The sequence below is a fragment of the Melopsittacus undulatus genome, chromosome 9 (genome assembly GCF_012275295.1).
Source record: "Melopsittacus undulatus isolate bMelUnd1 chromosome 9, bMelUnd1.mat.Z, whole genome shotgun sequence".
Classification (NCBI taxonomy): Eukaryota; Metazoa; Chordata; class Aves; order Psittaciformes; family Psittaculidae; genus Melopsittacus; species Melopsittacus undulatus.
In genome coordinates this window covers 1,367,250-1,379,960 of record NC_047535.1, presented here as the reverse complement: position 1 = coordinate 1,379,960, position 12,711 = coordinate 1,367,250, and the positions used below count along the sequence as shown (strand labels likewise).

At 47.1% G+C, this 12,711-nt stretch overlaps 2 protein-coding genes across 2 annotated transcripts in view; one reads left to right on the top strand and one right to left on the bottom strand.

The window, feature by feature from the left end:
• PIAS1 (protein inhibitor of activated STAT 1) overlaps positions 1–1,522 on the top strand; it is a 57,936-nt gene extending 56,414 nt beyond the window's left edge. Inside the window, exon 14 of the mRNA XM_034066044.1 lies at positions 1,255–1,522. Coding sequence (XP_033921935.1) covers positions 1,255–1,290 — 36 coding nt within the window. The 3' untranslated portion in view covers positions 1,291–1,522. The remainder of the gene's footprint in view (positions 1–1,254) is intronic.
• Positions 1,523–7,841: 6,319 nt separating this feature from the next.
• Positions 7,842–11,719, bottom strand: CALML4 (calmodulin like 4). The gene is made up of 4 exons (XM_034066135.1): positions 11,680–11,719; positions 10,255–10,395; positions 9,127–9,315; positions 7,842–7,939 (listed from the first exon to the last, which is right to left on the bottom strand). The coding sequence occupies exons 1-4, from the start codon at positions 11,717–11,719 to the stop codon at positions 7,842–7,844; spliced, it is 468 nt and encodes a 155-aa protein (XP_033922026.1).
• Between the last annotated feature and the right edge of the window lie 992 nt (positions 11,720–12,711).

Here is a 12,711-nt window from a genome sequence, read left to right as displayed (position 1 = left end):
CATGTTTGTCACCTTTCTGTAGATACTGAAATGTGCTAGATTGGTGCTGGCTCCTCTGGTTGTGGGAGCTAAGCAAGTCCTTCCCTAAACAGAGCCTGCGTTGGCAAGTGGTGATTGCCAGCTTGGTCCCACTTGGTCTTTTCCTCCTGTGCTTCCAAGAAAATAAGGGACTGAGGTGGCTCACAAGCCCTTGATCCCAGCATGTTCTGCAGTCTGAAGTAGCAGAATTGCACTAACTGCAGAGGGATACTTTCCCATAATTAAGCCCAGAGCCTGCACTGTAGTGTTTGGATTCAGAAAAGCTATCTTAATATTGAGTAAAACAGAGGTATGAGACTTATTCTGAAACAAGTAGTGCAGAATCTGATGCACTGATATGACACAATTATACTGGTGCATAAATGTGGGTGGAAAAGGCTGAATATCCCACCTGTGTTTCAGCATAGTGGAAAGAAACATCCAGAGCAGAATTCCTCTGCAGAGACTCGTATTTAAAACCTGATCCTTGGTAGCTGCAGTTGTTGCTTTTCAGAGGCTGACCAGCAGAGAGCATAACTTGGGACAGCTCTTACTGCCATCAAGCAGGACTAAGGGTGCTATTTCTAAATGCATTTTCCACAGAGGTAGGCTTCCAGCAGTGATTAGCACATAGCTTCACCAGCTGTGGTTGGTTTGTGACTTTGGAGCAGAGCAGAGGGATGGCAAAATGTTGGGTTGAATTTTGGGGAAGTTTTCCAACAGGGAATTTTCTGCAGAGGTGAAAGAACACTGCTGCTGACCATGTCCTTCCTGTTTTGTGTGTCTTGCAATGCTGTTACCTCTCCAGTATTTGCTCTTGCTGATACTAGTATTTCCAGTTTCTTTTGGCTTCAGAAATGAAGGGTTGCAGAGGTAAAAGTTCACTGCCTCAGTCCTTGCCTTGCAGAGCGATTGAGTAGCCAGGCTGGTGTGATACCCAGAACCTTTAGCTTACAGATACCTTCTTTTGTGCTGGTCTGAATCAAAACTGTGGTGTCTGAAATGTAACTTGCAAATGTTGTTTTTCCCCCCCCAGCATTACAACACCTCCCTTCTTGCCGCTGCAGCTGCGGCAGTTTCTGCATCAGATGATCAAGAACTCTTACACTCTCGTTTTTTCCCATACACTTCATCTCAGATGTTTCTCGATCAGCTAAATGCAGGAGGAAGCAGTTCTCTGCCAGCCACAAATGGTAGCAATAGTGGCAGTAACAGCAGTCTTGTTTCCTCCAACAGCCTGCGAGAGAATCATGGTCATCCAGTTGCAAGTAGGAGCAGCACAGACACGGCGTCCATCTTTGGTATCATACCAGACATTATTTCGTTGGACTGATTTTTGGAATCTATGAACTCGTCCCAGGAAATCTTTGTGCTTGGTTTTACTTTCTGTTAGAAACATAGACAAGTTTTTTTTCCTTTTTTAGGGAAAAAAATTTATGTGTACAGAGAACAAAAGTATATTTTCAGTTTTACTTTTGTATATAAACCTAAGATGGCCTCACTGGTAAAAATAAGAAAAAAAACACAAAACAAAAAAAAAAATTAACAAAAACAAGGCGCTTCAGTTCATTTCTATGGATGCTGAAGATTTTACACCCGTGCATTTGTCATGTGAGTTATTTTTCCTCCCCCCCTCCCTTCCCCCCCATAGTTTGGACACAAACGGCATTATTTTCTTCACAGTAACATGAACAGGAATGGAGCTGAACTTTTAAAGTTCAAACTTAGGAGAGGGTTTTTCTCCTATTGGGGTCATTTACCTTTGGTGGTGGAATCTAATTCCCCCATCCCACACTTAGTACAGGTTTCATTATGCTTAAAGTGGAAGAAACCCTACTCAAAGTGTTCCACAGCATCCCCCTCTGTCCACAGGACAGAGCCTTTCAGGAGTGGCTTTGGCTTTTTAGGATTTGTTTTGGTCATTTCTGGTTCTGTGCGAACCTCTCTTCAGATTGTTCTGAATTCCATGCTTTAGTCAAGCATGTTACAAGCTCATTAGTGCACCAATTACTCTTGAGGGCCAGACTCAATGAACTCTCAGGCTGAGGAATTTACTTGGCTGTGCTTCTGTGGGACAAGACAGAGAACTTTGCTAGACTCTAGCCCCAACTAAAAGCATTGACACATTGGACTGTAGGGGTTTGTATCTAAGAACTTACTATGAAATCCTTGTCAAATATCTTAAGATCCTAATCAGCAGATTATTAAGCATGTGTCAGTTTTAAATTTGTGGAGCTGCTTGTGCTTTAAAGTTAGCCATGCGTGTGTAACTGGCCTATTGAATTGAGGCCTGCCTTGTTCTGGCTGGAGAAGCCTCCTTTTAGCTGCAGTAGATCAGATTTCTGCTTCAAAGTGAACTCGTCAACAAAAGGACAAAAATACAAATACCAACACACTATTGCATGGTTTGTGGCAGCCAATAATGGTCTTGGTACACACTGTCTTCTGAGGTCACATCCATCAAAATGAATACTCCATGTTCGATGTGAGTCTTTTAAACCCAAACCCAACCCTATAGCAAAGCCTCACCCTGCAGCCCATGTACTCAAACAATAGCTACCTATTGAAGTCTCTTAGGGTAGTGGGTTTCAAAACTCAGTTTTCTCTTTTTGGCCTTGTAATTCCTTTGCTTCCCCTGGTTTTTCCGCACACTTCTGTTGAACTTAGAGCCATGATCTACTCCCCGGGTTCTTTTCTCTTTTTAAGTTATGCATGATGTAGGAAAACCTTTTTGTTTGAGAACTGATGGGTCATTTGGGCTGATCCATTCTTATTAAGAGTGAAACGTGTAAATAGCTGGAATGCAGTTTTTCAGGAGATTCTTTAAGGTTAAGAGAAGGGGGAGGGAAGGAAGCGATTCTCTTGTGTCCCAAAGTCCATGTCAGAGAGAGTAAATATTTCCTCTGGTGTGAAAACTATTTTTATAGCTGGTTGAAAGTGCAGGTAATGAGTTTATCAGGAAAAGAGAGTTAAGGAATACTACAGTGAGCAGATTCTTGTCTGACCTTTTCATGTCCAAACCCGTTGATTGCAGTTAGTTGCTTTGAGCATTGACAAGGGCCACCTTTTGCCTATGAAATTGTCTGAAAACTCTTGCATTGATTAAAAAAAAAGGAAAAAAGAAAAAAAAAAGGAAAAAAAAGGAAAAAAAGGAAAAAAAACCCAACCCTCTTTAATCCAAGTAGCATTAGGTATTGCTGTATGATCAGTCGTATGGTTATTTGAGAGGTTCACATTATGTGGCATCCAAATCGTTTTTAGTGTTTTTACAGCATCCCTCTGCCACTAAATAGTTGACTTGAATTTTGGAAACAACTGTTTGTGTTTATATGTATATGTGTGTGTATATATGTATTTATAGATCCGTGTGTGTGAGTTCAAAGTGAGTTAAATAGTTTTTCCCATGCATGTGTATTTCATACATATCTGGCTGATATATATATTTCACCATACACCAATTTTATAATTTATTAAATGTCAGTTAAAAAAAATAAATAAAAGGATAGAAAATGGGAAATACTTATTTTTTAAACTCAGTCTGATTTTGAAGTGATTAAACCTACACTAGGAATATATCTCATACATTTTAGTCATGAATACTAACCTGGTAACTTCAGAGCATATGCTTTGCTGTAATACCCTTTGTAAACCTGGAGTACAAGTGCTGTCGGTGTAACGGGGAGCGTGTGTGGCCCCAGTTCTGAACCACCCAGGAGACATTGGGAGAGCTGTTGTGCCGACGATGGTGGCGACGTTTCATTGACTGTATTGTTAAAGATGACCTGAGGAGCAGCTTGTGTCACTTTTGACAGTGGTATTAAAGTCTTGTTAACCCACATCTAAAATGAACCGTGGCGAGTGTGTGGTAACACAGGATCCGGCATCTTTATGCCTGGCTTAGCTTTTGGAAAGCAAGGTCAGATGGTGACGACTTCCATTTCCTCACGAGTTATCCCGAAGGGAAGGAAGGCTGTTCAGTTCACCGGTGTCAGTTTTGAACCTCATGGCTCTACAAAGAAGGGACAGACATGTTCTGAAGTCCTCCTTTGTGGTATTAACCCCATATGCTTTGTGAGTATTCCTGTTTCATGCTAGGGTGTTCTTTATTGCTGATAATTCTCTGTGCCTCTGACCACAGTTAACATTGCTTGGTAGAAGTCTCAGTCTGAGTTCTCGACAAGTTCCCTGCAAATGTCACTCCCAAACTCGATCTCCATTAGTTCACCTATTAACAAAGATGCTGTAGAGCAACCCAGAGCTCCCAGGGCAGAGTTTCTGTGATCCTTAGCCTGGAGGTCTCTTGTCCTCAAGTTTTTCCCCCATAGAGGTGGGAATGTGCACACACTCAGGCCTGGTTTACATCAGGTCTGAGCACGCAGCTGTTTAATAGCAGGCTGGAAGTGGCTTTGAAAGCTCTTAGGGCATTACTGATGCATCCTTTAGATGCTCTAACCTAGGCCATGTGTTAAGGTCTTGGTAGCACTTCCATAACAATAGATGTGACAGGGACTGCAGGCTCACCCCTTCCTCCCCATGGCAAGGACTCAAAGCCTTTCAAGGGTGGGATGACTGATAGGATGTCATTGGACTCTGTTGGACCCTCACTAAGGCTGTGAGGAGACCGTTTGACACATGAATTCTTCACTGCAGTTTAACCTTTCAGGGGTTTAAGCACATTTTGAATAGACAAGGGTTTGTTTTGTCAGTGTAACCAGTTTTCTTTTCTCCTTTTAAACAGAGCTTAGATTTCTAACAAGGGAAAATTGCTGGTGGTCCCCGAAAGTGCTGCTGTTAATTGTTCTAATTAACAAAGGGAAAATGTATATAAGCAGAATATTAAAATTACCATTAATTCCATGAATTGAAAGCTGTCATTCATTGCCTTAAAACTTCCTCTTAGTTTCCATACGGCATGCCAAACCAGTAAACGGCTTTTAAAAATGTATAGTAGACCAATGTCAGTTTGTATAAAAGTACCAAGTGAAAATATTTATTATATGCATTGGAAAAAAAAATGGTTTACCTATTGAATGTTACCTGTTTATGTAGAAATCTTTAGATGTAATAAAAAGCATTCAGTTATGTTGTGTTTCCTGGGGGAAAATGAAAACTGGGGGGGTGGGGAGGGTGTTTTCTGAGATGCAAAGGTCCCTTTTGGACAGGGATGCTTTGCCTCCTGTTGTTTTGTGGCATGGAATGTCTGTATTGTCTCTCCAAGCTCTTAACAACGTGGGTTTGGAGTGGGTGTGAAGGGGGGGTTCTGTTTGCTTGTATTTGGGTAGGGTGAACCCACCCAGAGAGGATGGTGACCCCCTGTTAGCATCCAGATCCACGCTGGAGCAATACAAAGTGATTCTGAGCTCATCAATCCCCACAACATGTAAGCTTTCATACTGTCTACAGCTGAAAGGATTTGTCCATCAGCTGTTCTGGTCAATGGGGAAGTATTAAGCTGTGTATTGGATCATTTGTCATTTGGTTATTGATGCATATTGGAAACGAATGCTTGTACACGCACTCCATGTTTCATAAGGTGATGATGCTCACAGCAGCCGGGGCTTGTGCTTGCTTCCATCACTGATGCTTCTGCAGCAGAGGGTTGGAAGGGCTCCGGTTGGCAGCCAGAGCTCCAGAAGGCACTGGAGCAGAAAGGCTCCGTGGTGAGGTAGGTGGGGTTTGTATCCAAACACTGGGATTAACCCTTACGGGTGGGAAGAGATGTACGTGGGGAATCCAATCCTTTGCTGTTGGTAGGAGCTGTTTTTGATAGTGAATCTTTGCTCTGTTTCACTGTATGCTGTTATTCTGGACTGTTTTGAGTGCTGAGCTGCTTTAAGTCTGACAAACAGGGTTTATTTTCCATCAGGTTTATTTTCTCTCTGTAGAGGAAGAAGATGCTGGATGTGGTAGACAGGCATGACAAGGTCTGTCAGTTCTACACTGAGCTAAGTTCATTTCCCCTCCAAGCACAATCCTTCACTCTTCAGAGGGTTTTTCATGTTGGCATATCAGGCTCTGAGTCTGAGCTTACTGGGTTAGCTCAGGGCTGCTGCCTTGAGAACTGCAGGCTCTGCAGCTTGGCTCTGAATCAAGGGAGGCTGGGCACAAAACTGCCCTTTGTCTTACAGGACCGAGAGGAGCATCCTGGATCCCCTTCCATTGCTGGCACAGCATTCAGTGTGTCATTTAGTCTTTTGTGCCTTCCCCCTCGTGTAATACTCTATAAGAATAATTCTTACCCTTACAGAGAGACACTGATTTGGAAGAGTTATGATTTCATGTCAGAGAATGGTTTGGATTGGAAGGGACCTTAAAGCTCATCCAGTTCCAGCCCCCTGCCATAGGCAGGGACACCTTCCACTAGAGCAGTTTGCTCCAAGCCCCTGTGTCCAACCCAGCTCATAATTCAGTTTTGGTGTTAGTTTTGCACTTTCTGACCAAATTTGTGGTAATTACAGACCTGCTTCATTCTGTGTAATGATGCTCTCCTTGGTCAGTGGTCTTCAGGCTATGCAGTAGGGGGTAAATGTATAGTGTATGCTATGGCTGTGATGGTTTAACTGCTGATTAGTTCACAGGTAGAGCAAAGGATGAGTTGGTTGCTTCAGTGGCCAAGATTGGGAATTAAAGCAAGGAAGAAGGGGAGGCTGATGGGAGGGAAGGTCCTTCCACAGGGAAAAACCACTGCACACCCACAGGAACATGGCCTTTCCCAGCATGTGGCTGCTTCTATGTGATGGTGTTTGTGTGGATCCGACTCCAGGGAGGATCTGCTGTGTGTGGTGCTCTATTTCATATGAGGGTCTGTGGACCTTACCTAAGGCGGCCAAGATACAGGCAGAGTGAGATCAGTCAGAACCAGTCTGGGTCAGTGGGTTTCATAGCTCTAAAGCCAGGAGAGATGGGTGGGTTTCCCTGTTGTAGAGAAGCTGAATTTCCTGGCCCTGTTCTTCCCTGCCAGGCTATCCGGGAGTGTGTCCTGGGTGGATAGCCTGGAACTTGGTACAGATCCATTTACCAAGAACAGCATTTTCAGTGGGTTGCCTCAAAACCAGCTTCACCGCACGGAGATTTGGTGCTGAAGCCTTAGTAAGTAATGGGACAGAGGCAGAACGGGACAGAGCTGCTGTGTGCTGGAGGAGTGGGAGAGGAGGAGGGATGAGGTGGTGATTGTAGAGCATTGCTGTGATTGGGAATGGGAAGGTGTCCTCTGCTGAGCATCACTTATGGGGGGAGCACAGAATTGGTGCTGTGTGTCTTGTGATGCTCTGGATAGTCAGCAGGGATGCAGCTCTTGATGGGATCGTGCGCTGGAAGCAAGGAGCTGTGCACAGTTGTACTGGGTTTACCACTGTCATTGATAGCTGAGCTTCCAGCAGGATCCCTACACAATAGACAGTGCCTGAACTTGGGTGTGTGGAAGCAGGAAATGGTTGTGGTGATGCTGACTTCTTGGGATGCTGTCACTATGAGACCTTAACTACAACGTCCCATTTACGCCACAGTTTGTACGTAAATGCATTCTAAAAGTCACTTTTAACGTCATTAGTTTTAATTTGTTCTATTTTAGCTACTACTTTTTGAGCAGGACACACGTTACACAAGGGATGTGGGATGCAGTTTATCCAAATAACAGCTCTCATTTTGTGACAGCATTCCTTCAGGAATGGGGTGGGATCCTGTGTGAGTGTAAGCACTGTCGTGAAGGCATAAGAAGGGAGTTTAAAGGCAAATGATGATTCCTGAGTCCAAGCAGTAAGGAGGAAAAACTGAAGTCAAGAAAGACTCAGGTTCTGCTCTTCCCAAATCTCTTGGTCTGAGCTTCAGTAATCGACTGTTGGAAGACAAATCTTGTGCACAAATTCCTCGTATCTGATTGTTCCGTTTGGTCCAACTTTGGCCTCTTTGAGCAGGTCATCAACTGAAAGAGAGGAAGAAACCCACAGGTTTGAGAGGCAGAGGGTACAGATACTGTGTTCCTGAGAACAGCAATGAGGGAGCTGGGTTTCAGATTGGTTTTGTTAGTTCTGGGCTCAGGTCCGGTACTATCCCGATGAGTTTTGACCTAGCTCCAGTTCACACTCGGATGTAGATCTCCGTGTGTGACTTTCTGGAGCAGAGGTGCCAATTTCCTTGATTTCCACATGGAAAAGATTCATATATTTAACCTAAACCAGCTTTTAATTGCTTCTGGTGGCTCATTTGGCCTGGATAGCAAACCTGCCCCTATTCGACTTAGACCAGGCTAAGTGCTCATAGAGCTGATGTGGCCAACTTGAGGTAGATCTGTGTGACACTTGTTAACGTTGGGGGGCCTTTAATGTTTGAAAGGGAGGAATATCTCAGCTGGAGCTCTGAGGCTCTCTCTGAACATACATCTGAAGAAGTGGTGACTGCAGTTGGCACCTGGGAGCAGTGGGATGCTTTTCATTCCGGCTTTGGGAACTCCTTGGCAGTCACAGCAGCTGCCTGACTTAAAGTGTTATCTTATATAGGCTAAGCCATTTGAATCACAGAATCCCAGCCTGGTTTGGGATGAAGGGACCTTAAAGCTCATCCAGTTCCAGCCCCTGCCATGGGCAGGGACACCTTCCACTGGAGCAGCTGCTCCAAGCCCTGTCCAACCTGGCCTTGAGCACTGAACACTAAATACAGCATCTCTATGTGATAAATCATCATTCCAGGGAGCAGCTCCAGCAAGGAAAGAGGTCTCTGGGTTAAGAGGCATCTGGGTTGCAAGACACAGCATCTCTGCTTGGCCATTGTGGTGTGGCTAAAGGCTGATGACAGCAAAGAGACTTTGTCCTCACATGAGTCTAATTAGAGTTGATGGTGCTAATGGTTCTCTTTGGCTTGGGGAGTGCTCCCTGCTCTGTGTGTGTCTGGGGGCTCTGGTTTATGGGGGAAAAGCCTTTTAAATGAAGGCACAAGCTCATTGTGTGGCTGTGAGACTGATGCTGATGGGGTTGGACCTGGGTATGTGATGGCCCTGGTCCCCTGAGCATCCCTTCTCTGGGGTGTGCACCAGCACTATCTCCTGCTGGCACAGAGGGAACAGGAAGGAAATGAGATGAGGAGCATTGGATACAGCTTTGAACTGCAAACTACCTTCTTCCTCGGAGAGCTTCTCTCCCAGTCGGGTGAGCTTGGCTTTCAGCTCCGAGACGGTGATGACGCCTCTCTTCTGCCTGTCTATCATGGACAGGGCAGTGAGGATTTCCCTCTCGGGCTCCTCTTGCTTCATCTGCCTGTACATGATATTGAGGAAAGTGGAGAAATCCAACTCGGCATTTTTGTCTGGGAAAATAAGAGGAGATCCTTTAGGAATGGCTCAGGTTTGTAGTGTGGATCCTGCCCTGAGCATCCCCTTCCTCGTTCCCCATTTCCTGGGGCACCTTTTGCCTGGCTCTGGTCTGGACCAGGATGGACCATACCTGGGGGGGTTCTCCTGGTCTAAACCCCATTTATAGCACTTGTGTGTCCAGGTTTGCTATGTATAAGATCTATGGCAGACCTAGCATCCAGGATCCTTAATCCAGCCCATTTTATCTCATGATTCTTTGCTCTTTGTCCTGTGCTTAAATTCATTTGTGTAGCTGCACATGAGTATCTTTCAGTGCTCTTCTGCCTCTGCTGCTTGCACTGGACAGGTTCCCAGCCTCAATATCCATAACCAATGGAAGCTTTTCTTGTCAATGGCACTGGTTTAACCCATGCACTGGTTTGATTTTGTTCCCATCCCATCAGACCATAGGCTGTGGTCACTGCTCTTGGTTTGCATTGCCTGTTTCACCTTGGAGAGGGGCTATTCCCTACAGGGCTCCAGGCAGCCTCCGGACCACAGGGAAGCTGCATTTCCCTATCTGTTTCATTAATGTGTTACCTATGGTTTATCTCCATGTGTTACCCATGGTTTATCCCCATGTGTTAGCCATGGTTTATCTCCATGTGTTACCCATGGTTTATCCCCATGTGTTACCCATGGTTTATCCCCATGTGTTACCCATGGTTCATCTCCATGTGTTACCTATGGTTTATCTCCATGTGTTACCCATGGTTCATCTCCATGTGTTACCCATGGTTCATCTCCATGTGTTACCTATGGTTTATCTCCATGTGTTACCCATGGTTCATCTCCATGTGTTACCTATGGTTTATCTCCATGTGTTACCCATGGTTCATCTCCATGTGTTACCCATGGTTTATCTCCATGTGTTACCCATGGGCTGCACTCACCAATCCTGTGCAGGTGGAGGTGTCTCTGTGCCTCCCCTGGCGTGGGGCTGGCTCCCAGGCACCGCATCACTGCCATCAGGTCCGAGGCCTTTATCTTCCCCTTTTGTTTCTTGTCGTAGAGGGAAAAACATTCCTTGAACTCTAATTAAAACCCAAAGCTGTTATTCCCTGCGAGAGGACATGGATCCATCGCTGACGCCTCCTCCCCTGTGGCCTGACCGGATGCTGTTGGTCGGATTCCAGCAGGGATATGGTGTCTGCTGTGGGGTGTCTCGTTTCAGGATGATGGATGGGGGGAGACAACCCTGGGTAAGTGCTAAAGGCAGTGGAAATGCAGGCTTGGGAATAACGGAGCTAATGGGGTCCTTCAGCCTAACAGAGAGAGTGGAGTCAGGCTGGTACATGTGATGTTTGAAAGTGCTTTGTGGGGTGGGAGAGGAGGCTGAAGGAGGGAGGCTTAAGGGAGGAATCATGGAATGGTTTGGGTTGGAAGGGACCTTAAAGCCCCTCCAGTTCCAACCCCTTCCACTGGAGCAGCTGCTCCAAGCCCCTGTGTCCAACCTGGCCTTGAGCACTGCCAGGGATGGGGCAGCCACAGCTTCTCTGGGCACCCTGTGCCAGCACCTCAGCACCCTCCCAGGGAACAGCTTCTGCCTCAGAGCTCAGCTCAGTCTCCCCTCTCTTGGGCAGGTTCAAGCCATTCCCCTTGGCCTGTCCCTACATCCCTTGTCCCAAGCCCCTCTCCAGCTTTCCTGCAGCCCCTTTAGGCACTGGGGATGCTCTAAGGTCTCCCCTTCTCCTGTCCAGGCTGTCCCTACACCTCCTGCAGGTTTGAGTGCTGCGTGCCCTGCGGGTGCTGTGTGGGTGCTGTGTGGGTGCTGTGTGGGTGCTGTGTGGGTGCTGTGTGGGTGCTGTGGCCTCCCCTGCCCTGTGCCTCCCCCCAAGGCCGCTGCAGATGATCAGGTTTACATTAATACTCTTATTATGGCTTAAGCAATTCCCTGTCAAACCCTTCCCATTGCAGCCTAGTGACTTCCTGCAGCCTCCTTCCTCCTCCTCCACCTTCGCTCCCATAGTACAAGAAGCCTCAGCACTGCAGGTGCCTCCTGCTCCCTGCTGCTGCTTGGCCAGGGGGGTTCATGGGGTTGGGAGGTTGCTGGTCCCAGTGCAATCCAGTGGGTGGGTATGGGGAGGGGGGGGGCAGGTCCCAGCACTGTGCTGGAATTGGGGAGATTTCCCTGGTTTCAGGGCAAAGAGATGGGAGGAGGCGATTGGGGAGCACGAGCTCAGAGTGGGGCACTCGGGGGAGAAATGCCATTTATATATACATAAACTTAAACCACATCTATCCATCTCTCTATACACACACATTTAAGCTGATCTTGCTCATAGGAACAACCAAAACCAGACCAAAACCGTACGTACCATTGATCTGATCCTGGGACAGAAACTTGGCCTGGACCATGGAAAGGAGAAGGAAAGAGAACAGGAAAACCAGCTTTAAAACCCGGATGGGAATCAGTGTGTGTATATGGGGTTTGTATCAGCCCAAACGCTTCACTCACCATTATATAGGGGCTCTTCCTCGTGTCCGATGCTGCCCGTGGGGCTCGGAGGCGCCTGCTCCTGCTTTCCTGCTTGATTAAGGGCTAAAGTCCGGGCTGGAGAGAGGCTGTAATAAATACCCTGCTGCCATGGCTACGAGACCTGATCCCTGCCAGGCTGGATCCCACAGCTCACGTGCCATGGGGATAACAGCGCTCCCAGAGCCTCAGATGGGACCGAGGAGTGGGGTGAGAGCTTCCCTGGGTCGGGGTTTAGGGGTGGATGGAGATGGGATCGTGCGGCACAAAGGGTTCAGTGATCCCCAATAGCTGCGTGCCTTGCGCTAAGCTTTGCTGCTGGGGCACAAATCCAGCCCATTGGTGGCTGCTGGGGATGGGCCAGGGGCAATTACAGCCCCACAGGTTTGGTGCAGGGGTTTGGTGGTGGCAGCAGCAGCAGGAGGTGCTTTGGGCTCGGTGCAGGGCATCGCTGGCCATGTCCCTGTGCCCTGAGCTGGGTCCTGAGGCAGGAGGAGGGTTTGTAAGGGATTTAAAGCCCCCCATTGTGTGCACTGTTATTCATTAGCATCTATTCAGCTGATGTGTCTGGGTCAGATGCCTCCAGCACTGCCAGGTCCTGCTGCAGACACAGAGGGGGGATGATGCTGTGGGGAGCTGCAGTGAGACAGAGGGGTCTGAGGTTTAACCTTTGGACCAGCCCAGACCAACAGCCCTGCTCCCAGCACTGCCCTGCTGCTGCCAGCCCGTTGATGTTCACACCATTGAATAGCAAGTGCTATGAATGAGTCTGATTATGTCCCATCCTGACCCCATCAGGAGAGCTGAGACAGTGGTGTGGGTGCAGGGGGGTGGTCTTGAGCCCCTCTGCATCTGCTGCTGCTGGAACCATCCC